The sequence below is a fragment of the Alternaria metachromatica genome, assembly GCF_023757995.1.
Source record: "Alternaria metachromatica strain BMP 0045 chromosome Unknown scaffold_61, whole genome shotgun sequence".
In the NCBI taxonomy this organism is placed as follows: Eukaryota; Fungi; Ascomycota; class Dothideomycetes; order Pleosporales; family Pleosporaceae; genus Alternaria; species Alternaria metachromatica.
Window position 1 is genome coordinate 43,132 of NW_026055552.1, and position 27,659 is coordinate 70,790.

General features: G+C 54.0%; 8 protein-coding genes across 8 annotated transcripts; 2 read left to right on the forward strand and 6 right to left on the reverse strand.

Moving 5' to 3' along the window:
* Window positions 1-244: 244 nt before the first annotated feature.
* J4E83_011055 (uncharacterized protein) lies at window positions 245-1,838 on the reverse strand (the record flags this gene model as incomplete). Its single annotated transcript, XM_049337931.1, has 2 exons — window positions 245-1,657; window positions 1,713-1,838. The coding sequence occupies 2 exons, from the start codon at window positions 1,836-1,838 to the stop codon at window positions 245-247; spliced, it is 1,539 nt and encodes a 512-aa protein (XP_049182964.1).
* Window positions 1,839-3,066: 1,228 nt separating this feature from the next.
* Window positions 3,067-4,284, reverse strand: J4E83_011056 (uncharacterized protein; the record flags this gene model as incomplete). The annotated part of the gene is made up of 1 exon (XM_049337932.1): window positions 3,067-4,284. One exon carries the CDS (start codon window positions 4,282-4,284, stop codon window positions 3,067-3,069), a length of 1,218 nt encoding a protein of 405 aa, XP_049182965.1.
* Window positions 4,285-4,709: 425 nt separating this feature from the next.
* ICL1 (isocitrate lyase 1) lies at window positions 4,710-6,531 on the reverse strand (the record flags this gene model as incomplete). Its single annotated transcript, XM_049337933.1, has 5 exons — window positions 4,710-5,067; window positions 5,121-5,673; window positions 5,730-6,072; window positions 6,124-6,279; window positions 6,328-6,531. 5 exons carry the CDS (start codon window positions 6,529-6,531, stop codon window positions 4,710-4,712), a joined length of 1,614 nt encoding a protein of 537 aa, XP_049182966.1.
* Window positions 6,532-7,503: 972 nt separating this feature from the next.
* J4E83_011058 (uncharacterized protein) lies at window positions 7,504-9,641 on the reverse strand (the record flags this gene model as incomplete). The annotated part of the gene is made up of 3 exons (XM_049337934.1): window positions 7,504-8,332; window positions 8,399-9,484; window positions 9,628-9,641. The coding sequence occupies 3 exons, from the start codon at window positions 9,639-9,641 to the stop codon at window positions 7,504-7,506; spliced, it is 1,929 nt and encodes a 642-aa protein (XP_049182967.1).
* Window positions 9,642-14,435: 4,794 nt separating this feature from the next.
* On the forward strand, window positions 14,436-15,506 carry J4E83_011059 (uncharacterized protein; the record flags this gene model as incomplete). The annotated part of the gene is made up of 1 exon (XM_049337935.1): window positions 14,436-15,506. The coding sequence occupies one exon, from the start codon at window positions 14,436-14,438 to the stop codon at window positions 15,504-15,506; it is 1,071 nt and encodes a 356-aa protein (XP_049182968.1).
* Window positions 15,507-16,111: 605 nt separating this feature from the next.
* Window positions 16,112-20,499, forward strand: J4E83_011060 (uncharacterized protein; the record flags this gene model as incomplete). The annotated part of the gene is made up of 2 exons (XM_049337936.1): window positions 16,112-19,016; window positions 19,067-20,499. 2 exons carry the CDS (start codon window positions 16,112-16,114, stop codon window positions 20,497-20,499), a joined length of 4,338 nt encoding a protein of 1,445 aa, XP_049182969.1.
* Window positions 20,500-21,317: 818 nt separating this feature from the next.
* Window positions 21,318-22,657, reverse strand: CPR6 (peptidyl-prolyl cis-trans isomerase cpr6; the record flags this gene model as incomplete). The annotated part of the gene is made up of 4 exons (XM_049337937.1): window positions 21,318-22,185; window positions 22,250-22,428; window positions 22,507-22,574; window positions 22,645-22,657. The coding sequence occupies 4 exons, from the start codon at window positions 22,655-22,657 to the stop codon at window positions 21,318-21,320; spliced, it is 1,128 nt and encodes a 375-aa protein (XP_049182970.1).
* A 675-nt stretch (window positions 22,658-23,332) lies between these two features.
* Window positions 23,333-24,837, reverse strand: J4E83_011062 (uncharacterized protein; the record flags this gene model as incomplete). The annotated part of the gene is made up of 3 exons (XM_049337938.1): window positions 23,333-24,210; window positions 24,261-24,535; window positions 24,647-24,837. 3 exons carry the CDS (start codon window positions 24,835-24,837, stop codon window positions 23,333-23,335), a joined length of 1,344 nt encoding a protein of 447 aa, XP_049182971.1.
* Between the last annotated feature and the right edge of the window lie 2,822 nt (window positions 24,838-27,659).

Here is a 27,659-nt window from a genome sequence, read left to right on the forward strand (position 1 = left end):
TTCGGCGGCTGACATGAGGATGAGGCTCAGCGCTACAGTAAGACGACACTACAAAGCTGACGTCTACGTTCCGTTTTTCGCGAACGAAAATTGATGTTGTAGCTTGTCAGATACTTTAATCGCGTCAAAATCTGACCAGCTACACGTGTATCAAGACAGAACGGACGTGTGATGGATGTGTATTACTCATGTTGTCGTTGACATTATCATTGTTGACTATATACAAAGCTGCGTTACTACAAGCTTACAACAGGCTCAAAGTAACCTTCGCGCCCTTGACGCCCCTGTGAACGTGAGGCTCACGGACACTCCTCTTCGCAGTGCCGTTGACAGGCACACGGGCTGGGAAACCCTCCCATGAGAGAGCGTAGTTGGCAACCGCAGCAGCAATACCGCGAGAGTGTAGGAGCCAAGCTCCCTCGTTGAGGTTGGTGACGTTGTCGGCGGCCTGGTGGTAGTTCTGGTCGAGGATCTCTCCTGCAACACCTCCCCAGATAGCTTGCTCCTCGACGGTCTTGACCTCATCAGCACCAGTGGTGGTACCACCTGCGGGGATGTTGGCGTCAAGGAAAGGACCGTAGTCGGAACGGCCGTTGAACTCGGTAGCGTTGCTGGAGATGTTGAGATCCTTGAAGTAACCCTCGAAGAAAGTCTCAATCTGGTCGCTTCCAGCGGGTCCGCTCAGACCGTATGCGCTGCCGTCACCGTCGTAGATTTGGTGGACGTAGTTGGGAGACGCAATCATGTCGAAGTTGAGGTATGCGCGGATGTCAAGAGCTGCCGCAGGAGACAGGCTCTCGACGAAGAAGGTGGAACCGAGAAGCCCAGACTCCTCGCCAGACCAGAAGCCGAAGCTAACAGCGTTCTTGACGTTGTACTTAGCAAGCGACTTGGCGACGTTTAGGATGGCAACCGTTCCGGAGCCATCGTCGTTGATTCCGGGACCAGCACCGACGGAGTCAGTGTGAGCGCCAAGCCAAAGCTGGTTGTTCTTGTCACCACACTTGCTGGTAGCAAGAACGTTGTTTGTGGTGATGATTTGGACGTCGGTCAAAACGTCCAATTCGCCGGTAACAGTGGCACCGCCAGCGACCTTGGAGATGATTGCCTGGCCCTCTGCCTGAGACAGAGTAACACTCGCGACGTAGTCACCCTCCGGGCGAGGAGGGGGGCCAAGAGTTGCGCTGATAGTGCCAGCAACGTTGTTGTAGATGATAGCACCCACGGCGCCAGCGCTTCCAGCAAGAGCAGACTTAAGTCCAAACTCACATTCACCGCGCGAGATGAGTGCAATGCTGCCGGATACTTCCGCAGGAAAGTCAGACGCCTCGCAACCAAGGTTGCTGACGGGAACGATTGGTGCCGAGACGAGCCCATCGGTAGAGGCTGAGTATTCAAGAATTGTGGAGTTGATCATCCGTCCGTCGATGGTGAACTTGTTGAGCGTGCCGTTCAGCATGACGTAGTTGGAGAAAGGCTGGAGCGTAACATCGTAGTACGAAGTAGACTCCAGCTCCTTCTTCAGCCACTTGACGGTGTCGTTGTGAGCCTCTCCTCCCATGATCCTGTTACGGGCTGGGTAGCTGTAGGCAAAGTCCTCGAGCTGCTGAGCACCCCTCATCAACTTTTTGATGGTGATGTCCTTCTGGAGAGCCTCCTACATGATCGTTAGCATAGTTTCAACGCGACTTTCGGGAGTTGGAGTTCCATACCTTCGTGACCAGAGGCTTCTTGGGGCATGGCTTGGCATTGTGACCATCCTGGCGCTGCCTGATTTCCGCCGTAGGGACGGCTGCAGCACCAACGGCGAGCGCAGCGAGACCGAGAGTAACCCTCATATTGACAAATCTGCTCTATCTCGAGTGTTTGAGATGGTAGAAGCAAGCTGCGGCGTGTCTCCTGTTTGGTGTGCGGAACGCGCCCTTTATAGAACTCTGTTGCAGCGATCGTCAGGTCGTGCATGCGTCGCCATGCACAGATTCCGTGGACCTGTTCCGTCAATTGATTCTGCAGCTATCGCGTGCACTCGCAATCAACGCCCTGTCTGCCAAGCAGCTCAATATGAACAAGCTCCTATCATTCGCCCATGGCTTCTCCACTCTTCATGCTTGATCCAGCAGCTGGTAAAGACAAGCCGCGCCAATGCCTGCTTCATTCCGGTCGAGTCCTGGGCGGCGTCTGGGCACGCCTGATAGTGGCGCTCAATCGCGAGGTTTCCGCAGCGCAATTGGAGAGAGAACTCATGCGGGTGGATTCCGGCGGAGGCAAGATCACGCTCGCCAAGAAAGCCGGATGGATGCTCTTTAGGAAGGTGGCCATGTCCGGCTGCGGGACCCGCATGAGACCCGTTCTGTGGCCGTCTAGGATCCATGGTGTATCGCGGAACACTCAAAAGCCCTCGCGAGGTTTGTCATCGTCGCTTCTTCCTTCAGGAACCCCGCTTCGTGCGATCTGGCAGGTCATTTTGGTGTAACCGGGTGTCGAGATTGACGGCTGATAGCACGGCATGCGGCGCCGAGGTCCCTGGAAAACGGGGAGCTTGTGCCTGGCGCACGGAGCAGCCGATAGCTGAAGAGATAACGAGACCAGCTCAGGGCTCTGCAAGAGCAATCATCTCGGAACAAAAAGAAAATGGCAAAAGATCTGTTGCGACAATCGATGGATATGAGAGAGATGCGGGAGATGACGAGGGAACCGATGGCATATATATCCCAGAGCACCATGTTGTCCTCCTCTTGGCGACACCATGGCCTATTGGGCAGCTCCCGGCCATGTCATGGTTGGCTGAGAACCTTGACAAGCGTTTGATAGCAGCTCCCGGGCCTGGAGACGATGGTCCTCACCTCACTTTACGAACAACTCTAGGCCCTTCAATCGATTGCTTGAATTTGAGATTATGATACCGCGCCCGCATTACGCATTACAGTTCATGTGTATCTTTGATATACGTCAAGACAAACAGCGTCAGAACAAGAGACATCTACTACAAACTTCCCAGCTATCAGAGGAAAGGACACAATCCAAGAAGAGAGACCTAGAAAGAACGCCAACACAGCAACCAAAAGCCTACTCTTTCCGCGCATAAAACGTCAGGTTCTTTCCCCAATCATCAATGAGGTCGCCGGCATTTTCAAACCTACCCTCGTCATCCGGCGACAGACAATCGTCCGCAAACTCCCGACCCAGCCAAGTCGCATCCATACACTCCAGCATCCTTCCAACTCGCGGGGTCCAAGTATCGAGCGCCATGATCTTCCCCTCCTTATGCCACGGATGGCTCAGTATCTCCGCAGTGATGATTGCCGCGGGACTTGTCGGAAAACACATATCCGCAGCGACCTGGAAAACCGGTAGGAAGGCGGGTTGGTAGAGGCTTATCAAGAGCGTAGAGGGCGTGATAGAGAGGTATTGGTACGGCTCTGATACCACCGTGATGGGAGGGTTGCACTGAGAAAGCATGACCATATCCTCGCGTTTATAGGCTGTGTCGCGAGCTACAATTGGGATTGGGGTTGGTGTGGAAGACGTGGTGGAAGTGGCGGCGTACCGCTGCGATAGGTAGGTTGAGATGGCGCAGGCAAGCACGTGCTGTGTAGCTGAAGTATCTTCCTTTCTGCCTTCCTCCTCTGTTCCGTGCATGGTTCCGAGGGCTACGCAAACAATGTTGTCGACTGGTACGGTGAGAGCGTCAAGCTGCTCTCGTACGCTGGCCCAGAATCTACTTCGAAGCATGGATGTCTCTAGGGCTTTCGGGATTCCTTTGTACTCCTCGGAAGTAGAGCAACGCAGGCTCGCCTGCTCATGTGTACTCTGGAGGCTATCGGGCTTCAGCGCCCTGGTATCACTGAAATCGTACTTAGTATCCTGGTGGTGGGGAGTCCTGATGTGATACGCTGGACGCATTATGTCAGAAGCAGCAATGAAGACCCCGCTGAAACCCAGGCTGACCGCGGGTGAGGCACACGGTGGAACACGCTTCTTCACTTGTTCACCACCTACTACACATGGTATAAACATGAACGGCATGTTTGGATCACCCTTACGAATTATCTCGACTTGCTCTGCTGCTTTTTCGAAGAACGCGCGGGTGAAGAGTATTCCGTTGTCCAGGGAGGCTTCAAAAGCCCTAGCATCTTCAAAGACTTGCGGACTGTATGATTGGCATTGCTTTTCTCTGTCGTCTTTGATGCGTTGGGCCATGTCGCTGCGTTCTTTCCTAGACGAGGAAGATGTGGGGTTTGCGGGAGCTTCTGCTAGTCCCGCAATTTCTTTCTGGGCTGACATGATGTAGTGGGTTTAATAGTAGATTCTCAACTGCTGCTTGATGAACACAAGACTGGTGCGGAGAAGAAGAACTAGACAGCGTGCCCTTTTTGCACAGCTCAGGAGAACATGGTTGCAGATCCGAGTTATAATTAACCCGAGGGGCGATGGATCCTTCACAGTGCTTAATGTCGAGTGAAACAGTGAGCTTGTGGGTTTGTTGAGCGGAAGGCTTTGACGTTGGGACTGTGAAGAATAGATTTCGAAGCTTCAAAGAATACAAACGTTCATCAGGTGGTGAGAGTCTGGATAAACATACGTGCATTCACTGGCGCGGTGATAGCATTAGGTCCATGGCGGTAAGTCTTCGGGGTCACCAAGGTGGTTAGTAACCCAGAAATCTGAGATGTAAAAGCTTCGTCTTAATGAACCCCCACAACACTCCTTCACTTAAACTGATCCTCCGTAACACCCTTCCCCATAGCCGCTGTAGAACTAACACCACCCGACACCATCTTCAACAGATTATCCACATAATTCGCGCCACTCCACTTCTGATGCGTAAGCACATCGACCTTGTTCTCCGCCTCCGGCTCCTGGATGATCTCGCCATAAGCGCGCATACCCTGCTTCGCATACGCCTTGGAGAACGTGTCAGCCATGAGCGCGCTCTGGTGCAGACCCGCAAGCGTGATGAACTGCCAGCAGTAACCCAGCTTGGCCAGGCGCTGGATGTAGGTTTCTTGCTCGTCGCGGGGCATGGCGGCTTTCCAGTTGAAGGAGGGGGAGAGGTTGTATGCTAGTCTGTCGAGATTGTTAGTGTGTGTGAGAGGGGAAGTGGGTGGAAGAAGACGTACTTCTGCTCGGGCCAAACGGCATGCACGCCATCAGCAAACTCCTTCGCTTGCGCGAAGTCGGGCAGCTTTGACTCCATCCATATCATGTCGCAGTAGGGCGCGTACGCGATGGCGCGGTTGATGGCGGTTTGGCAACCGCCTTGGTACCTGTAGTAGCCCTCGCGCGTCCTTGCGGCGTCCCAGTTGAAGTACACATCGACGCCGGTCAGGCCTGCGGCGATAGCGCGAGCTTCTGAGTTGCTCTTGCCCTTGCTTTTCTCCATGAACTCGGTAATCATGCTTTGCTTGTCGACATGTACACCAGCGTTTATCGTGTCGATTACGGCCTCGTGGTATAGTTTGAGGTTGGCCTCCTTCGTCCATGCATCTTCGATCGCTTGGAGCTCCGCGCCGGTCTTTCCGGCTTGTTCGGCGGCGTACATGAGCTCGCCCAGAGGCTGGAGGGCAGGGTTTGTGCAGCCTAGAATGTAGTGGTGGTCGCGTGGGTCAATGGTAGAAGTGATCAGGGTAGCGGCTTCTGAGTCGGTTCTGGCGACGGCAAGCAGGTCGGTGCCTGTCATTCGAACGTTAGCCTATGTCCAATTTGATGGTTGGAGTTCATCATCTTACCCATGATATCTGCCTGCGCTCTGATAGCGACTAGACGGTTGATATGCTCGCTGATCGGAACCAACACCTTTCCAGCCATGTGTCCGCACTTCTTTGTTCCTGGCGCTTGGTCCTCGATATGTATACCCGCAGCACCCTTCTCAATGAACAGCTTCGTAAGCTTCATGATAGCTGTGAGACCTCCATGTCCAGTATCGGCATCTGCGATGATCGGTCGTAGGTAGTCCACGCTGGCGACTTTCGCACGGTCGGCTTTCGCGGTGGTCAAGCGTTCTTCCCGTTGCTTTCGGTCGTGGAAAAGCTGGGCCATGAATAGGTGGCCAACTTTGTTGGGGACGGTTGTCTTTTGTTCGTCAGCTTTCGTTGCCCATCACCATTCATTTCTGTGACTTACGTAGGGGTAGTCTGCTAGATCAGGACCTGGTTCGTCGGTCGATGAAGCTGTTGAGGATGCTTGCCATCCAGAAACGTAAACAGTGTCTAGATATTTCGCCATCTGTGTGACCATGACAGGGTCGAGACACCCGTATGTGTAGCTGACATCGTTGTTCTGCATATTGTTAGCTTGAATGCTTGACCTGTGGCATGACTATCATACCTTGAAGCGTCCTTCCACAATCTCCCAGAGTTTCTTCGACTGGTGATTGCTTGGGTAGGTGATCTTGAGATTACCTCTCTTCGAAACGATATCCTCAGCAGTAAACGGCCTTCTCGTATACCTCCATCTTGAGTCCGTCCACCACTGCTTGACTTCCTGAACTTCCTTCTGGAACTGCGCGTCCTCGGCGTCAATGTTCGCCATGATGAGTGATGTCTAAGACGTGTAACAACAACAAAACAGCTAGGTTTTTCGAACACGACTGGTGTGTGTATGAAGAAATATGAATAAAAAACAAGAGGGAAAGCTCGTCCTTTGATAAAGATGACCAGCAATGACACCACACTTACTCTAGCCTCGGTCTACGCAGCCAGGAACCTTGGGGGGAAAGCCAAGCGTCTTATAACCATAGCCATCAGCATACTCACACCAGCACGGCTAGCACAGCACCCCAAGTGAGCTCGGGGACGACCGGCTGGACGCACCATTGGCCCGACTGCTGCATCCTCGGAAGCTGGCAGCAACGTCTAGCGCTGGCCATGGCACTTGCTCGAGCGTTGTTTTGCGTTGCCCTCGGCCCAAGGGGAATTGACGTTTTGGAAGGCTGACCAGTGTAGATCGGGGGTGGGGATGGGGGACCAGCGGAACCGTGACGGGGATGACGTTTGCCAATGGTCTTGGGTCAACTCGTTACAGACAGAGCTGCATCCTTCGTTATCATCCTACTCCTATATCACAGTTCCCATCTCGATGCACTGAAGATGCTGTTCGGCATGACACGCGACACTATGCTGCAGCTTCACATGTCGATGTTCCGTCGCTCTGCTTAGCTGGTTTTCTGGTGCATGTGAAGACGCACGCCAAAATCTGGGGTCGCGTGTTCGTTAGCGTCGCGCGGGTTTTACCTCGGTTGATCCTGTCCGGAAAAGGCCTGAACCGCTATTGATCTGCGACTTTCACGAGCAGGCATCTTCGCTGTTTAGGGCGCTTTTGTCTCGGAAAACACGTGAGTGGTGTCATTGTTGCGTCTGGAATATCTCGGATAAGGCTCGCTCGGCAGCAGTGACGATCCCGGCATATGCTCGTGGCTGGGCGTTGCACCGCCATGTGCATCACCGTTATAAGGGAAGTATGTTGACGAGTTGGATTGTAGTTAAGAGGAGAGCGATCTACGTTTCATTTGTAACCCTTCAAGGATTCATACATATGACACGAGTACACCGCCAACATGCTCTTCCCCAACGACCACCAACCCCAGTAATCCATCGCAAGCGCGTTGGAGCATGCCGACCAATCCCTTCTCATCACCAAACCTTCTAGACATTCAGCTGACAGCAATCCCGGCGTCGAGCCACCCCAACTCATCAGCTGCCGAGCAGCGACATAACACAGCAAGACACTGATAACCAAATCCACAAGCCCAACTATCTCTGTGAACCCAAAACAAAAGCGCTGTGCCAAGAAAAGCTTGGTAACGGTCCTCCGGTACTCACAAGCGTACTGCTGCCCGAAGTAACCCCGGACGTATCTATCCAGCTCAGAGAATGGCCTGGCGCGGATATCATCTACATTGACCGCGGGATTTTGCGGCGTGACTGAGTATGCAGGGTCGGCGGGTGGGCACCTCAACTTCTTGAGCAACCACCATCTCAGCTCGTCGAGGTAGCTTCTTCGGACTGGTGGCGTGTCCTCGTCTTTGAGGCGTATCGATGAGCGTTTGGAGAGTAGCAAAGGTAGGAGCTGGGGACGGCACAACCATAATGTCCTGTTCCGTTCGTCGGTGAAGATGCATTCGCGATCGATAGCCTCGGATATGTAAGTGTAGTGGATAAGTCGCGAGTAGAAAGCCGGTGTAAGCACACGAATCTCGATGTTCTTGTACGGTCGGTTTCGACCAGGGACGTGTGTCGTGGCGATCTTGTCGGTGGGGATGTTGGGAATCGACGCTTTGAACGTGATGCAAAAGTCTACTTCGGTCTGGTTTACGAGTACGTGAAGGTAGTTTCTGAATACTTTGTACAGTGTTCTGGGATTGTTAGTCGCATTCGGGTAGTGCTTTACCTGTACTTACATCTCAGCGGAAGTGGGAGGCCGACCAACGCTCGACGTTAGCACCTCCGGCCGGAACCACACGTGCAATTTCCTCTTGAAAAAGATCTTGCCAGCTTCTCTGACGATGCGCGGGAACGTTACAAAGCCTACCCACCACCAGCTCAGGATGAACCGCAGAGTTCCGAGGAAACCCAATTGATCCGGATCAATGGCCTTTCCGGTAGAGAAGAGGCGAGCTACAAGCTTCCCATGGTCCTTGGAAGACTTCAGGGTAATCGTGTTGTCGATCAGAGGGTTTTCGTAATCGACAGAAGGAAAAGGGTTTTGGGCTTTCAGGGCATACGAACCCTTTCGAGAGTTGAACGGCGAAACATGGAAATCTTTCATCCATACATCGGTAAACTTCGACTTCGCCCGAATAGGTACCTGCGATCCGTGTTCTTCGGATCCAGACGTTTGTTCAGAATCAGATGTGCGCGGCGGACTGGCAGGGCTTGATCCGTCTAGCAGATACATGCGTCTTTCTCCAAATGTGTTGTTGACTTCGAGTATCATCTTCACAAGCTGATTTTCGCGATCGTAGATATACCAGAACGAAACCGGATTGAATGCGTAGCCCAAGAAGCGTGGTGCCGTCACCAGATAGGCATACTCCCATTCCGCATCTTCGACATGCTGAGCCCGCAAGTACGAGCTCAGCTTCCAGTAGAATCCGGATGCGCCGCCACCTCGTTCCAGATAATCCTCCGCTCTTATCCGCAACCACCATTTACCCAAAGTCTGGTCATCCCCGCTTGCGAACTCTATCCCCTGGTATTTAGCTCCGCTTGGGACGATGGGAAATCCGCACTGAAGGTATGAGTATGCGAAAGCATGGCGCTTCGGAAAGATTCGAGCATGCGACGTTTGGCACGGGAAGATCTTCGGCTTTGGCGTTTCCACATCAGATCTCCATCGACTGATATCAGGCGTGTTCGCAGTAGGGTCGTCGTTGCTACGAACGCTGCGCCAGGCGAAGAATGCGAGTAGAGCTAGCGGTATCGCGATACTGAAGACGGCATATGTACCAGGCAACCCTTCAGCCCAGCCCCTCCAATCGTTCCAGCTCTTCAACACAGTCGCAACCAACTTCTCTCTCGCCAACCAAGCATACAAAACCCCAAGCACCGCGCAATCCGAGAGGACCCCGCGGTCTCCACGCCGCCGTCTGAAAACACATCCTCCGATCCAAACCGCGAGCATCAGTACCTTTTGCCACCCATCCAGAGCAGCAAAAAGCAGTGGCAACCCTACGGCCGCGCATTCGAAAAGGGAAACTCCCAGATCGCGACCGTTACTAGCAATCCGCATTAATGAACGTTTCTGTTAGTATCACCGTGACATTGAGGGAAGTTGTGACGTGGATCGTTGTGGTGCGATAAATGTCAGATCGAAGCGTGGTTTGACGCTAGACCCATCTCATGAAATGTATATGCAGGGTCCCTGAGTAAAGCATAGCCGCCGCGAGAATTTCCCCATCTGGAGTTAGTCAGGGCCAGAGCCGCATTGTCGAGGACGGCGAAGAGCTTTGATGAGAAGGCGATGTAGAGTTTTTGTTTGAACGCCGACTTGTAGAGCTGGTGGGAAGGAAGACAGGATGCTGAACCGTTGAGGAAGGTGGGTCTAGAGCTATCTCGGCGATATGTGCGTCATCGGGGTTAAGTCGGCACCTGGGCATCATCATCAAAGCTATCGCTATCATACCGAATGCTCAAGTACAATCTCAATAATCAACCCGGACTGAAGCCAGGCCTCAAGTTAAGTTAAAGGCACACTCTATTTCCCAAGTCGGCGCCATCGACATCTGAGACCTCCACCGCCTCCCCTCCGCCTTTCTCACCCACCCAAAGTCGGTCAGATGGAGAACATCAACATGTGCCGACCACGACCATCTGTGCCTGTCTTCAGAATTTCCGTCCTGTATCCCAAGCCGCGAGAAGCGGGCATTTGTCGTTCAATTTGATTTACCCATCTATTTGTGAAAGCACGCTGGAAGATATCAGTGCTCGCTCGAGCGCGACGCGACGCGACGCCGTCTACCGTCTACCGTCTACGCGATTACCGGACTTCGAGCCGGCGCCACGATTTGGAATGGCACCTCTTACACAAAAGCAACCAGCAGTGCCGACGCATGCATCACCTCTCACCCAATACTAACCCAAGGCGCAAATGCTGTTATTTCATCTGAACGCCTTCACCCTTCTCGTCCCCATACAACGGATCAGGAATATCGATTCCCCCTCCGCGCCCAAGCACATGCCCCAAACCGCGGGGGGTATAATCACAGTATCGACAAATCAACTTGTCTCGAATACTAATCGCGTAACCGATGGTTACACTGTACTCCACGTTCTGGGGCGGCTTATCTCAGCCGAGAACCAGGTTCGGCCACGAGAGCGGTGTTGGTCGCTGACGGGTAAGCGATTTGCCCACGCAATGAACAGTGAAATCCGGTCTTGGCTTGTATTGCATGGCTGGGCAGGGCGTTTGCGAGCTGCGATTGCACAGCTACCCTGATACAGGCTCTGGACGTTTCTGCACGTAGCTTTTCTTACACACTCGTAAAATTGAGAGGTCTCGAATGCTACCTCTGATCAGCGCAGAGAGCCTTGCCGATTCTCTGGTGGTATTGCCGGCACACTGGAATCAGGAACTGTCGGTCCAGAAGCCAGCGACACAGGCCGAACGAACACAGGCGTCGGACTTGTAAGCGCACGAATACGCGCCCTGAGCTCTTCCTCTTCCGCAGGATTACCGATAGTGATTCGGTCCCGAGCTCCGTCATCTGCATCTTCCTTGGCTGGAAAAAAGGCCCTCGTCGGCATCTCCAGGGTACTGATGCTGTCTCTACGGAATCGCAAGTCTCTGTCGATTTCCACGGCAGGGAGTCCGGGAAGCGAGCTGCGCGCCCCGTAGTAATAGTAAGGGCTGCGGGATTGACGGAAGCCGAGTATTCGGTTCAAGATACGTTTGAAGAGAGGTTGGATGGATGGTGCTGATGCGCAGATGATGGCTGTGTTGATCTCGACTTGGGACCTAGAGTGCGATCAGTAGCTGTCTCGGATCTACGTGCTGTGCGAGTTTTACTTACCAGAAGATGATGTAACCCCCATAGTACCGAGCGTGCAATCCGCTATTGGCCCAGAGGTTCAGCCCGCAAAGCCGTACTGCAGATGCTATCGGAATGAGAAGGCTTACAGCAAACACTGCTATGACGGATAGGCGTTTGGCTGTTCGCATGCGCAGTGAAAATAGAAGGGGCATGGGGAGAAGTAGAATGACGACGTCGGATGCGATACTCCAGCCTGCTTGCCAGTACAAAATGATCTTCAAGTCGAAACAGTGGATGGAGCCCCTGTCTCGCAATATAGCAGCGCCGAAAGCGACGGAAGGCTTTTTGGGACATTGGAAGGCGATAATAAAGATCAAGATGATCGTCACAGCGGTGACGATGACGATCGATATGTAGACTAGTCTTCGAAAGGTTCGTTGGGTTGCAAAGCCGAGGTAGACTGGAGGTGTAGGGATTAGATTGACGTGCATTTGGGCGACGTAGTCAAGGAATATACTTACAGACCAGTATTGAGAGCTTGATGAGACCCATTATGAACTGATAACCGATATGGTATGCGTACCCTTCTAACAGTCAGAATGATATTGTATTTGCCAACACAGCTACTTACATGTCGCTACAGCACCTAAGGCGTTGCGGTCCAATTTTAACTGCTCTGCTTTGACCTTGTGGTTTGCTTAGCATGTTGCTGTAGCACGTCCGATGCTTCAAAACACTTATCCTTACCTTTGATCTGACGCCTGGGTTATAATCAACCCCGGAACCAAATAAGAACTGATAATGGTTGCAGGCGCAAAGCCCCCAAGTGAAGACCCACGGTCGATTAGTATATGACAGTTCATAACCTGGTTTCAACTTACTAATGCCGTTGCCATTAAGTAGTCACTTAGATTAACCTTTCTGATGATCCATCCTCGCACGTAGAACCTGATATTGATGAGCACAATGGGACAAGGGTAGAACAACGAGTATAGAAAACGAACCGAACAGCGATCACTACTGTCGAGAGGGCCACCAGGACGAAAGCTGTGATTTCGATAGTGGGCCGCAGATCGTTTGGACTGAACATCTTGACTGCACCCATTCTTGCCCGGCATCGGAATAGTGACGTTGTAGTGGGAGTTGCAGTACGGAATGGACGTTTGCAAATGAGGGCATGGACGACCTGCCGTCAAGTGTACGATACGAAGTACCAAAACTCGTTTCGATGCCCGGCACGGGATGATGATGAATCGAAGGACTGGGAATACCCGTACACTTAGCGAGCCACGAGGTAAACCACGGGCTGGGGACTTGCGCTTTGGTAGCGCCACGATCATCTTGAATACCTAGTCGAGCAGGGCGTTTATCGGCATTCGCGAATCCGTATACCCCACGACCGGCAACCACCATAGGCGTCAGTATGTACCCATGTCATATCGGTATCTGTCAGATGGTGCATTTACTGTGATTAGTACCTTGTGCTCCCAGCTAGGACGTTGTATATTGGAGAAATGAAATGATGGAGAGCGATGTTGGCCAATCGATCAAGCTGCTGTGTACGTTCACGCTTCTGCTGAACTTCATGGCAATTTCCGGGAGGTGTACCACTTCTTCACGGAGTTCGGCTGTGCTGCTGAGCTGACACCGGCATCTACTGACTCCTGCGTGTCAGGTCATGCAGGCGCAGACGACAAACTTTGCAAAAGTGGTAGGCCAACCAGAATGGCGAAAGCCGATGCGGCGCAGTTGATGATGGCTCTCATCTCAACAAGGTTCTGGAGTGAGGTGCGATCGAACGTGTTCACGTGCTTTCTGCAGGTTTGTATTGGGCGCCCGATATCAACGTGATGGATGATGCCTGCAACTCGGGGGGTATGATGAGGATTTGACCATGCACTTAGCATATGCGTGAGGCGGGGACGGCTTGTGATGCTATGCCACCAAGGGATGATACCGTGTCTGGCCCCCCATAAATGTAATTACCCGTGGCTAGTCCGATGTTGGTGTTTGGCGGGTTCAGCCACTACGAAGCGAGTAGCCCCACGGCGCGGCTTGGAGCTGACTGGACGAGTTTGCCTTGCGAGTGCGTCAGAACCAAGCATGAACCGTGAGAAATTCTGCGTCCACGAGACTCGCCCGATTGTTGGAGCTTTGCCATAAACTGTCGACGAAAGGTCGAACTCTCGATCGGGAGCAGGGATGTTAGACATGGTAATCGAGGCCTGGTGAGCGATCACAAGAACTTGGTTCGACCACATGGAGGGGACCGCGGAGAAGAAAAGCGTGGAAGCATGATGGAAGCGCAGAGGTCATTCAACGTGAATGTCCCGCATGCATACGCATGGAGGGATCCGGAGAGCGACCAGGCGTGCCAATGAACTGTGCCGTCACCAAGCATAGAAGAGTGGCATTTCGATCAGCGAGCGGAAATGATGGTGAGCGTTTGATCTGAAACCTGAACGAGACTCGTCGCACGTTGAAAGGCGTTGTTGTTGGCGGGCATTGGCAAGGCATTGGACAGCGGGCGCGCGAGATGAGCTAGGGGAAGCGTTCTAGTCTCCCAGGCACATTCAGGGTCTTGGGCATACGTCAGCACGCCGTGATGATCAACAACCCAAAGCACGAGGAAGAGGAGATTGTCAACACAGACCTGCGCAGTGCTATACTACGTGCAAACTTCACTCATACAGTCTGATTGAATTCCTTGTCATTTTCCACCACTGAGCGTATTGATATCATTCACTGTAGCGCAAGAGAGCCCAAGGCCTGTTGATTAAAGGTCAAGGGTGTATCCCACTCGGCAACTTCCCTGAACTTGGAAAGCGACGATAGCCACCGCGTGACGACACAGGGACAGGTTTATTGCTTGCCATAGGCCCGACTCGCAGCTTCTTGTATAGGGCGCCCATCTCGCCTCTTGCGCAGTTTTCCACCTCGCGACACGAACAGAGCAGATATCACCATGAGCGCAACCAACACGGCAGCCGCAGCCCCTCAGCAGCCCAACCCGCCCGCATCCGTCACACCCGCATCGAGCGCGACCAAGTCGACCGACGATGGCAGCATCCTGAGCAAGGGAAAGAAGCTCCTGGGCCTAGGCAAGAAAAAGGATTCAGAGGCCGGTAAACAGCCAACAGAGAGCGCATCAACAACCACGACTCCGACACTGCTCCCCTCGCCCCCGATGTCACCGCCCGAGCAACGAGCATCGCCGCGAGGAAGCCCGCGCATGCTGCCCATTGGCGCATCTCCTGGTCGGCGCATCCGCTCTACGTCGCCCGGTCTTCACAGTCCCGCCTCGTCGCTCATCTTCGAGCGCAATGTACAGGAGCCCGAGCCCTCAGCCGACGTGCCTGCCCACATCAAGACGGAAGACCACATACCCCCTGCGCTGGATGCGACGTCACTGGCAATTACCGACAACCACCTCAACCCCGACGAGGTGGAGATTATAACACACACGGCGCATCAGCCAGCCGCCGTCGCAGTTGCGGGCAGCATAACCGACTCCCTGCACTCGCCACCTCTCCCTCACACAGAATCCGTGGCGTCCAGCCATGCTGACGTGCCAGACTCAGCACCCGGATACGGCTCGCTGGACACGGCGGATCCGCGGCGCTTGAGCTTCATTTCATTCGCAGACGTGGTGCAGGCAGAGCATGTTGAGCACGACAGGCAGGAAGTGTTGGGCGCCACGTCGACGGAGGCTCTGCAGTTTATGAGCCTCTCGTCGACAGCAAACCGATCGCCTTCGCCAGTGCGGTCTGCGGCGTCTTCGCCCCCAACCACAAGCGGAGCGGCTTCGCCCAAGCACGCGGATCTGTCGCGCACGCGGTCACCGGCGAGTCCTACGTCACCTGTCGTGCTCGGCAGCCCACACCCAGCGTCGGGCGAAGAGCTGCCAGTGCAAATTGAAACGATGCGACAGGCGCTGCGCAAGACGCACTCGGGCGACCTCAGCGGTGCGCGCTCGCAGCCATTGAGCGCGGCGAGTGTGGAGGAGAGCGCGGCTGACAAGCCCCCGTTCAAGTGAGGAGCATGGACATGGGAATGGGCTAATTTGATCTTGCAATGTTGGGAGGTTATACGCAGGCAATGGGGTTATTGGGAGGTTCAGATATCCACGAGGCGCCGTTTGCAGTAGTTGTTCGATACCAATGCGGAGAGAATGCTATGTTATATGTTGCGTGTTATCTTATGCTCTGATCTGCAGTCGTCTCCCCTGCATACATGTGGATTCTAGAATCGGTGAAGCAGATAGATGAGACGTCGGGCACAGGGACGTTGGGCACCCAAGCGCAGCTGGGTAGAGTCGTCAGCTGGCGTCGCGGTGCTTGGGCCGGGGCGCGGTGATTTAGCGATGCATCTCAGCGGCGCCAAGGCTGGGTGCTAGTCGTGGCCATGTTGGCTCTCGCTAGGGCTGGCGGTGGGCCTCTGACTACCTAACGACAGACCATTTTGCCCGCGCAACGAGGCCTGCGATGCGCCTCACGACACCAGACGCCAGTCCTGCCGCGCCCCCGCCGCCCTCGTCCGCCGTCACCGCACTCCCGCCAGCGCCACGGCTACCAGCTGCCAGAGCCGGGCCGCCTGTCGTGTGTCAATGAGCAGCAGACGACACCGCAGCGGTCCGCATCCATGGACCAGCAGACGCAGCAGCGACGCAGCCGGAGGGAGGTGAGCGCCTCCGAGGCCGCCCAGGGAGTCTACTCCCTCCACGAGCGCGACGACGTCCGCCATGCCCACACCATCCGCACCGTCACCCCCGACGACCCGCCGCCCTCGCAGACGACCACCACCTCGACGAACACGGCCACGGCCACGATCCCCGAGGACGGCCTGCCCGTGCAGACGTTCCAGTCCCCGCCCAACAGCCCCCGCTCCCACAACAGCCAGCTCAGTAACTCGCAGCGCACCGCCAACCCGCGCCAGTACGTCGCCCGCGCCTCGAGCGACTCCGAGTACCGCAATGCGCGCGAGCAGACACGGCCCCGGACCCGCACCCTCGAGGAGCGCAGCACCCGCGAGCGCTCGCCCTCGTCCGTCTTTGGCTCCGGCCGCCACCGCATCGGCTCCGTCGCCAGCAACCAGAGCAACTACCAGAGCCTCGAGGAGTCGGTCGTGACTTCCATCGGCCACATCTCCACCATCTCCCCGCCCCAGCAGCCGCCCCGGACCTCGAGCACCAACAGCCGCAGCCGCCTCACCAAGCAGCAGCAGCAACAGCAGGCGGCCGCCCACCGCTCCACCTCGCCCGTCCTCTCGCCCTCCAATGTCCCGCCCGACTCGTGGGTATCGCCGGTCCCGGCGTCCGACGCTAAGAAGCTCAAGGCCCTCATGCGCTCCACGTGCGGCAAGATGCAGGGTCTGCTGGCCTTCCGCCGCGGCGAACCAAACCCCTGGGGCCTGTCGTACTGCTACATCAACGACGAGGCCGGCAGCCTGGTCTACGAGCCCAAGAACGACACGTCGTACACCCGCACCCTTATACCCGATCTCCGCGGCTGCCATGTCAAGAGCGCATACGACGGCGAAGCCTACACGGCCTACATCCACGTCGTCGTCCACAACTCGAAGCTCGAAGTCCATCTGCGTCCGCCGACCCAGGAGGAGTTCGACTCGTGGTTCGCCGCCCTCTTGTGCTGGTCGCCCATGCGTCCCAAGGGCATCCAGAACAGGATGGCCAAGCCCCAGGCGCCCGTCATGATCGAGCGCCGCCTGCCAGACAGTCGGCGGCATTCCGAGGTGTCGCTCCTCAAAGACTCGCCCAAGAAGGAAGCGCCCATCATCAAAGTCGGCAAGATGATTTACTGGGACACTAGTGTGACATACAGCAGCAACACAGGCACCGCCAAGAACAATGGGCAAGGGGGACGCCCACAGGCGTACAGAGTCCAGAGCCACGGGTCCCGCCGCTGGAGAAGAGTGTCGTGCACGCTCCGTGAGAACGGAGAGCTCAAGCTCTACTCCGACACCGATGTCACCCTTGTTTCCACCGTTCAGCTTTCCCAGCTTTCCCGATGCGCCGTTCAGCGTTTGGATCCCTCCGTTTTGGATAACGAATTTTGCATTGCCATATATCCCCAGTATACCGCTGCTTCTTCTCCTGCATTAACAATCCTGCGTCCCATATTCCTATCGCTAGAGTCACGAGTTCTGTACGAGGTCTGGATAGTCCTCCTACGTGCCTTCACCGTTCCGCAACTATATGGCCCCAAGTCGCCGGACGCCATGACGGACGAGGGCACTTTGTCGCCGTCTTTCGGCACCCAAGACATGTTCCGCATGGAGAAATCACTGTTCGTGCGGGTCATTGAAGCGAAACTGATTCCGCCTGTAAGCCCCAAGGTCTCGGATAGCAACGGAACGACCCCGATACGACCGTCTTCGTCTGCCACAACCAATCCGGGTGGCTATCTCGTTGAAGTGCTGTTAGACGGAGAGACCCGTTCACGAACCACGGTCAAGAGCGAGGGCAACAATCCTTTCTGGAGAGAAGAGTTTGAATTCCTGGATCTACCTGCTCTACACACCGCTTCATTACTGCTGAAAAAGCGACCGCCGAGCTACAACCGCACCGAGAAGAGCGGTTTTGAGGCTACTAACTCCGACCCATATGTCTCCGAGGGTGGTTACGCCGGCATCTCTTTCGATCAGACTGTAGGAAAAACCGACATCTATCTGGACGACCTCGGCCCGAATCAAGAGATGGAGAAGTGGTGGCCGCTTATCAACATGTATGGAAACAGTGTCGGTGAGGTACTCGTCAAAGTCAGCAGCGAGGAATGCGCGATTCTCATGGCTCGCGACTACTATCCACTTTCGGAACTTCTTCACAGGTTTTCCAACGGAATAACACTGCAGATCGCCCAGATGATCCCGAACGAGCTCAGGAGATTATCAGAATATCTGTTGAACATCTTCCAGGTGTCCGGGGCAGCTGGCGAGTGGATTTGCGCGCTGGTTGAAGAAGAGATCGATGGCACATTGAAGGAGTCACCTGCTAGTCGGTTACGGTTCAGCAAAAGACTGGGATCAAGTGAATCGAACGAATCTTCGCTGGCCACCTTTGGTTCTGCGAGCGACCGCGAGCTCTTCGTTCGCGACATGGGCAACAATGCCAAACTGGAGGCCAATCTGCTCTTCCGCGGTAACACCTTACTTACGAAGTCACTGGATCTGCATATGAAGCGACTTGGGAAAGAGTACCTTGAGGAGACCCTGAGCGAGAAGTTGAGAGAGATCAACACTAAGGACCCTGATTGTGAGGTTGATCCAAACAAGGTCACTTCACAACATGAACTGGACCGGAACTGGAGACGGCTGATCAATTGTACTGAAGAAGTCTGGCGAGCCATCTACAACTCCGTGGCGAGGTGTCCACAGGAGCTGAGATTGATATTCAGGCATATCCGGGCCTGTGCTGACGACCGCTATGGAGACTACCTCCGGACGGTGCAGTACAGCAGTGTCTCTGGCTTCCTGTTCCTGCGCTTCTTCGTTCCAGCGGTGCTGAACCCGAAACTCTTTGGCTTACTGAAAGGTGCGAAGTTCTCCACTTCTGCTTCAACCATCTCGCTAACAGTCATCTAGATCACCCCAAGGTCAAAGCTCGAAGAACGTTCACGCTCATTGCAAAGTCACTGCAAGGTCTGGCGAACATGTCTTCATTTGGCACCAAAGAAGCATGGATGGAGCCCATGAACCAATTCCTCACCACGCATCGGCAAGAGTTCAAGAAGTATCTCGACGATATCTGCTCAATATCGACTACGTCGCAACCCGCACCACCGATACCACCATCGTACAGTACTCCGATTGCCATTCTTCATCGTCTGCCTCCGACGTTCAAAGAAGGGTTCCCATCATTACCATACCTCATCGATCATTCACGCAACTTTGCAATGCTAGTCAACCTCTGGCTAGACAACACACAGAAAAGTGCGCCTGACATACAAGCCACGGACGGTGATCTCCTCCGTTTCCACAACATCTGTCTGTCTCTAAGCGAGCGCACCAAGGATTGCCTGAACCGCGCTGAACCTGCCGAACGGCCGTCATCGTCACTGAGTGTGAAGTGGGAAGAGTTGGTGGAGCAGCTACAAGGGGCGCAAATCGACACGTCACGAGGTGCAGCAACGAGGAATCGTGGACCAATACTGGAAGAAGAGATGGAGGAAACCCCGCTATCTCCAGGCGGCGGCGATGACTATTCGTCTTCGTCTACCAGCACACCCATCACAATGCAGCCACCACCTCGGGCACGACATCAGCAAAATTCGAGCATCTCAGCATCTCAGAGCTCTCTGAAGAGCAACAGCTCGGCCACCATATCTTACACAAACCCCTTTGCGAAGAAACAATGGTCTGGCCAATACACGCCGTCAGGGAATGACTCAGTAAATGCCTCTCAGTCCGCGTCTGCTTCGGCCAGTGCATCAGCATCGGCAACCGAGGATACACCACCGGGGTCCAGCGATGGTCTTCACATGGCCCCTGCGCCTTCCTACCCGCAAGCCTTGACTACGACGACCACGACCACGATATCTACATCTACCTCTACACAGTCCTTCAACTACAGCAATCCAAACTCTCACATCAACCAACAAAGACCTGCCGCCGTGTCCACAAATTCGCTTGTCGGAAGACCACCTCGTTCAGCAGGCGGTCAGAGTATGGAAAACAGCGACAGCGGCAGTATCGCAGAAGAGGAGTACACAACCGCCCTCCCCGCCTTCTCCGAGAAAGCCACCAAAGAGAAGAAGGAACGCGGCTTCCGAGGCGTCCTCCCCTTCCAACGAAAAGGCAAGCGCAAGGACAAAGACAAGGAGAAAGAGGACAAAAAAGACAAGGAACGCGACAAGGAAAACCGCAAGGACAAAGGCAAAGACAAGGACCGCGACCGCGACCGCAGCGCCGAACGCGGAACCAGCGCCCTCGGCGGCCACCAGAGCTACAACGACAACATGGGCAGCATGCGCGGCAAACACACGACCCGCGGCGAAGACCGCGACGAGGAATTCTGACTCCATGGATGGTTTACCGAGAGTCCGCGCGCGATTGCTAGACGCGAAATCAAGAGGAGGAAGAGCGCGGGTGAACTTTTGGATAAAGCGAGTCCGTCGTAGTGATGTCTTGCTTTCAGCCACACCCTTTTTCCTTGCCTGTTTCTTCGAACCGGCTGCGAAGTCGATTGGAAAATACCAAAAAGCTAAAAGCTTGTACTACATACACGTAAACATATCGTGTTGCATCGCCTTGCGTTTTTTGGATGGGCTAGACGTCGATGCAACAAAAACGCTTGCATAGCATGGACATGGGCATACCACAACATAACAACAAAGGCGGAGGCTGGTTCTGGGACGACGTTTTTCACCTGAACCATGTTTACTACTCGCGACGAAAGTTTTGACGTTTTTACTTATGGCGCGTTAGAGCGATGACTTGTTTGTTTATCGTCTTGGTCTTGGGGTTCTGTTTTGATTCATTTAGATTTTCATTTCTAGGGGGTTGGCATGACAGGGTAGCCAGGAAGGTGATAAGGCATTTTAGGTCGGTCGACGGGATGAATGGGTTGACGAGGTACGTTTTTTCTTTTTGGGTGTACATAGCATTTGCAAAGTTTGGGGTTATGCATAGATATCAATGTGGTTGTTTGTCATGAACTTCTGTTCCACAATCTGTGAAGTGACTGTTGTGTTGGTGGTGACTACTTGTATGAAATGCTATCTATTACACCGAGGAATAAACTGGTATCTGTCCCTTTTCTCTACCACCAATCCTCCACTCCCTCTGCTTCGTCATGCTTCTCGTGATCAATATCACGTATACAACTCTCGCAGTCCTAATCGAAGTTGAAGGCATTCTGATAGACCTTCTTCTCCTTCTCCTTCCGCGCCTGCACCCTCTTCTTCACAACATCCAACTCCTTGACAATCGCCGCGTCGCCGGGCGCAAGCTTGAGCGCCGCATTCAGATCTGCCAACGCCTCGTCCTCGTTCTTCTTTCCTGCCTTGGCCTGCGCCCGCCTGAAGAGCGCCTTTGCCTTGTCCTTATCCGTGATACCCTCAATGTCCAGCGCCTTGGTCGCGCTCTCCGCCGCGTCACTATATGCACCCGTCTTGTTCTGCAACAGCGCACTGTTGGAGTAGAGGGAAATCTTCAGGGCCTGAAGTTTGGGCCAGAGGTCTGCGGGGTCGTCGTCGAGAGGGGCGGGGTACTCGTGGAGGTAGCGGATACCTTTTGCGTATTTGGTAATGCCTAGTTTGAGGTCGCCTTTCTTGAACGCGTCGTTGCCCATGTCCTTTAGCTTGGTAGCAATCTCGAGTATCTCCTCGCCTTTCCATTCGTCGTCGCTGCTGGCTTTCTGGTCTTCGGGGAAGTCTTCGTAGGGGTCGCCTGTTGCGTCCGAGATCTTTTCTGTCGCCTTGTCGTAGTCTTCGCCGGTGAGCTCGCCGCAGTCGATGATGGTCGCGTCGTGGAATGGCTTGTCGCCGCTCTGCGTCTTGAGGTTCTCGATCTGGCGCACGATGCTCTTGCCGTTGATGACTTCGCCGAAGACGACGTGCTTCTTGTCGAGGTGTGGTGTGGGGACCGTGGTTACGAAGAACTGGGAGCCGTTTGTTCCTGGGCCTGCGTTCGCCATACTAAGCAAGAACGGTTTGTCGTGCACCTTCTCGAAGTTCTCGTCTTCGAACTTCTCTCCATATATACTGCAGAGTTGAAGATGCCAAGTCAGTGTATGTCTCATATGCATTTCGTACGGCCACAGCTTACCTCTCACCACCTGTACCGTTGCCCTGTGTGAAGTCACCGCCTTGGATCATGAAGCCCTTGATGACGCGGTGGAAGCCCGAGTTCTTGTAGTGCAGCGGCTTGCCGGATGCGCCTTCGCCTTTCTCGCCGGTACATAGTGCGCGGAAGTTCTCGGCGGTCTTGGGAACGATGTCGCTGTACTAAAGGGTTGTTAGTTTCTGTGTTTGAGCGGATTGGATTGTATGCGCGTGCAAAGTATAGGAAGTTGGGGAACGTACGAGCTCGAAAGCAACACGGCCAGCTTTCACGCCGCCGATGGCGATGTCAAAGAAGACGCGGGGGCGCTCTGAAGCTTGTTAGCAAGACTCTCTTGGGCTCTCAAAGCCTATAGATAGGCTTGTGTTGAAGTTACTTACTCGTGTCAGTCATGATCGCAGAATCTATAATTGTTGCCAACGATGGGTATGTCGTAGTATGAGCGAAGGATATCAATGTTCAAACACTGAGGATATCGCCAGAGCTGCAGGAGTCGGAGTTTATGAGCGAGGCTGAAGAAAAGCACGGTGATGGCTGTCCAGAACTTTCTACGGAAGCTACAGCCTACAGCTTCATGCCGCGCCAAGCCCGCCTTTACACATCGGTGCGAGCATTGGCAGGCGCAACCAGGTTGGCTGGATTCTTTAAGAAGACTGTACTATATTTATGCAACAACATGGTTCGTCTTGACAGCATAATTACTGGTAAAGGAGCTTTCTTGAGCTTGTTGTATCTTGTAAACATTGACATGATGCTCGCGATGAGGGGCAACGCGGGGCAGTGACCGGGCTTCGTCTTAGCTACACTCCGAAAGCTACACGGCAAGCCTCAGCGCTAATCTCGCAAACATCACCCGAACGGTCAGAAGTACTGTCATGGCATATGCATCTTGATGTTATTAGACTCTCAGACGCTAATCTACTCCTCTTTGCTCACCGATCTCTTCCATTTCGAAAATAATAGTAAGCTCAAAAACGCCATTTACAACCAGGTATCCACGCGTATAATAATAGAAGCACTTTTCGAGCTGATGCCAACGCCAAAACATGTTCTCTATACGCACAGCGTTTATCGTCTTGCCGACATGGAGAAAGGGAGAGCTGTCGATACTAGCTCATTGTGTTCGTAGTGGTAGGTGAAACCACCCTGCAGTGTCCGTCGCAGCGCGTTCAGCCTCTGCAACTTCCACCACTTGTCGATTCTGACCTCGACATTCTTGTTGATCTTGACCTTCATCCTGCCCGCTCCGTAGGCCTTGCCAGTCTCTTCGTGAAGAGCAGTGGAATATGCGGGGCCGCGCGATGGCTTCTCAACCGAATTGCGGATGTCTGCGAAAGACGAGTGTAGTGCTTTGCGGTCCTTCTTGGATATGCGGCGTGTCGAAACGTTGGCGAGTTCATCGAGCGTGTGCATGAGCTGATCCTGTCGTCGCCAGACTGTGTAGCGCTTGACTAATCTCTCGCCGTCGCGGACGTGCTCTGGGTCGTCGGAGTCTGCCTCTTCCTGCACCTGTTCGTCCTCTTCTTGTGGAGTGAGAGACTTTTCGTAGAGGAGCGCAATATTTTCGCCTGCTGCAATTTGAACACCAGAGTCGGCACTCTCAAGCTGCTCGACAAAGGCTTCCATCGCAGCTTCCGTTTCCTCTTCCAGATCATCAATCTCGGTTGCGAGGAGACCCCACTCTTCCAAAGCAGCAATCACGACATTGCCCTCGTCCTGGGCGTCGATTGATGCGCCGTCTGACTCGATGATCTCAATGAAGAGGTTCATAATGTCCAGGATCTCATCGTCGCCGGCACCAGCAAAGAAGGCAGTTGTGCCGAGCGTGTGGATCGCGTTCACTTTGATGGCGACTGAGGAGGAGGATTGTATCGATCGCTTGAGTTGGTCGGAAACGTCGTCGTAGATGCTATCGGAATCGAGGGTTACGGCAGTGACAGCGAGTGCTGACGAGTGTTAATAGAGTCCTATCTCCAGTGTTCGCGCATGTACATACCTTTCAGGGCTTTGACGACCTCGGCCTCCGTCGTCTCCTGTCTGATGCTCTTAATCATCGACGAGACCAGCTCGTTTACATGTCCCTCAACCTCATCCCTCGCATAGCGGGCCATGAGTACGTGTGCGTAGGCATTCAGGCTTTCGGTGCGCCCCTCGGTGCTGCTGCGCTTGAGGTTGGTGATTTGCTCGATGCGCGTATTGAGCTCGGCCTTCCACGCGTCTTCGGGTATGTTGATATCTTCGCCGTTGAGTACATCGTCGATGGATGCTGTGCTGTGAGGATGTCAGTAGATGATCGCGCGCGGATGGCTAGACGCGATGATGTCACCGGTGCAGTCGCGATGTGGGGAAAACCAAAAAAGTTATGCGCAGACTGAAACTCACCTCCAAGCAGTTCCGTCGCTGAAGCCGTCTTCGTCTGAGGAGTCCTGGCGACTACGACTGGCGGCACGCGACTGTGCTGGCGAGCCCGCTGCCGACGTCGTCTTTGAGGCTGTCGTAGATACGACGCGCGAGCGGGCCTTGCGCGACATAGTCTTATGGCTCTCGAGAGCCTGTTTTCGGAGGTCGCGCATCTTGGGCTATGGCTGATAGAGTTCTGGTGAAACTATAATATATGCCTGTAGAGGCTGAAGTTTGCTCGGTGTGGCGGAACCAAGGTTGGACTGCGGGGAAAACAAGGTGAAGGCAGTTATTGAAATGGTAAAGACTCTGTGAACTCGATTGTGTAGGGATATAAGTGCGGTGTGAAAGACATGAGTGTGAGTCAGAGCAGAAGGCAACCAAATTTTAGGTTACAAAGGTACGAGGACGTTTGGTGGTGCAGGAAGCAACTTGCAAGTGTCAGATGTTCATCCATCCATACGACCTCTCCCGATTCCATGGCTGCCCAAAGTGCGCTAACCAAGACCTACGTCATTACAGTTCTGTCTTCTTCCAGACGACGTACCTAGGTTACTAATCTCCTTCCTACCTTGCGGCAATATCGAAGTATGTAGTGAATTAGCAATCACCATTATCCAGCAAACACCCAGCGCTTCGCGACGATCTTGTGTAAGCTAAATGGCCGCATTGCTGATTGGCTCTACGCTCTCCAAGGCTTTCGAGGTACCAAAGCACCTAGCTCACATGGCGGATACTTGGTCTTCACCTTGAAGGCCTGAACAACTAATTATACACTCGGAAGGAAGCCGCGCACAGTCATCAACGGACCGGTCGCGAGGGCGATGCACACAGCATCTCATCTACTGTGCGACCATCCCCAGCCCTACCTTGGCGTCACATTCCTCCGATGACCGATCAGGCCCTCTAAGACATGATTGAGGCTCAACTGTTGCGATGGGCGGCTCAACAATCGACCCGCCCAGCGTTGGAAATAGCTGCGGCGCAGACAGCGTTCGCGCAACCCACGACCGTTTGGTGCACCGCAGGATCTCTCGATGGATATGAATAGACAGCAGGATCACGGGGCCAAATGCCCCACGCCCGCCGTGTGTTGCAAGCGGCACAACCACGTGGAGTAGTCAGAACTGTGCCAGCGGATCGCTCCCCGCGGCTCGGGCTGAGACGTGTTGCTGGACCTCGACCTCAGCCTCGGGTTTAATCTCCATCTGGCAACCGATGCGCCGCGGACATAGGTGTTAGGGTTGGTAAGGGATGCGGCACAGAACCTTATCACAAGCTCAGTCGACTGTGCATACGTCTGCGAACTTGTGTGCTTTGGGTGAGTGAGCGTCTCGCTTCACCTGGCATCGGCTTATCTATGACAGCGGCAATGTTGGTCTCGGCACCACGGCACCCATGTTCTTAACCCCAGAACTTCACCATTAACGCAGTGCTTCTTGTGACCCGGCATCTCATTAAAGGACTGTGAACCGAACATACCCGTCACCGACGTAACGGTCGACGGCAACCAAGGCAGACGCCGCAACGTGGGAGATGAGGAAGCCTGCAAGGCTCATGCGGCACAGTACCAAGCCGCCACGCACGCAACCCCTTCCTTCGGGTTGAATGCACATCATTCATGCATCCTCATTGTTGGATTTCAAATACCCTGTTCCTTCCCCTTTGCATCGACGTCAGCTTGGTAAAGCGCACACGCACACACATACGCACAAGACAATGCGACCGCTATGGGGAGCTTGGACAGGGCAAGCGAGGCTTATGCGGCGCAGTCACCAACACACCTGTCTAGTCGACATACGGCAACTTATGGCGAGTCCGTAGGCAACCCGCATCTGGATCCTCCGCAATACGCGAGCAGGATCACGGGCAAGCATCAAGGATGTCAATCCTGCCTAGGCACCGTACAACGTTGTTGCAGCATCTCGAAGACACGATGTCACGATGTCCAAAGGCAACCTCCGCTGACTAACGTCTTTAGGCATCCAATGCGCGTAGAGAAAGGCAGGAAGTGTACCTGCCTAGACAGCGCTATCGTCGAAATAGCTGCTTGCGCAATCGAGATTGGTCTGCTCGTATAGACAATGTACAAGCTTACACTTTGTCTTGCCATCCGGCCCGATTGATCAACAACATCGTATCAACGAACAAAAAACTCTGCTATATATTCTGTTTGTAAAGCAAGCGACCAAGCTAGACAAAATCTAAAATAAATCAACAAACTCCCATAGCGCCTCTCAGGTTCTAGCCGTTTCTAGTCTCCCTAGCCTGAATCATGTATGTATATGCCCTGACCATGCGATGCTATGCAAAACGAAAATCAAACCAAGACTCTAAACAAACTGTGCAAACAATGCTATAACCAAAACGCAAATAAACGAGAGATCAATGCACAACCGCATACTCTAACCGAAACCCCATGCCATGTCGTCGTTTAAGCCTCACCGCCTGTGGAATGTCTCCGGGTCAGGGGCCGGTGCTGCAAACAAGTCTCCGGTGGTGCCACCAAGCAAGATGTCTTGTTCGGCAAGTTCCGCGTTTGTAAAGGAGAGGGGATGGCGTTGTAGTTGTTGCTGTTGTTGTGAATGATGCTGTGGTAGTGGTGGAGGCGGTTGTTGATGTAACGAAGAATGCAAGCCTTGCTCTTGCGGGACGTCCAGCCAAGATAAAGTTGTTGCAGAAGAAGAAGAAGCCGATGCAGTTTGAGCGCTCAGACGACTGATGCCTGCACTAGAACTTGCACCCCTGCTCCTACCACCCGCTCTATCACCTCTTCTCGACGGGCGTTTGGCGACCCTACCGCGAGTAACGGTAGTAGTACGACTTCCTGTCGACATCGTCGACGTCGTCGAAGTAATGGGTGCTCGTACAATCCCACTCCCACCACTTCGTACACGCTGACCAATTCTCCCCTCGCCCTGTTCTTGGCCCCCCGCCCCCTCCCACGTACCCTCGTCAACCCTACACCCCAATCAGCACCTCCTCTTTCTCATCC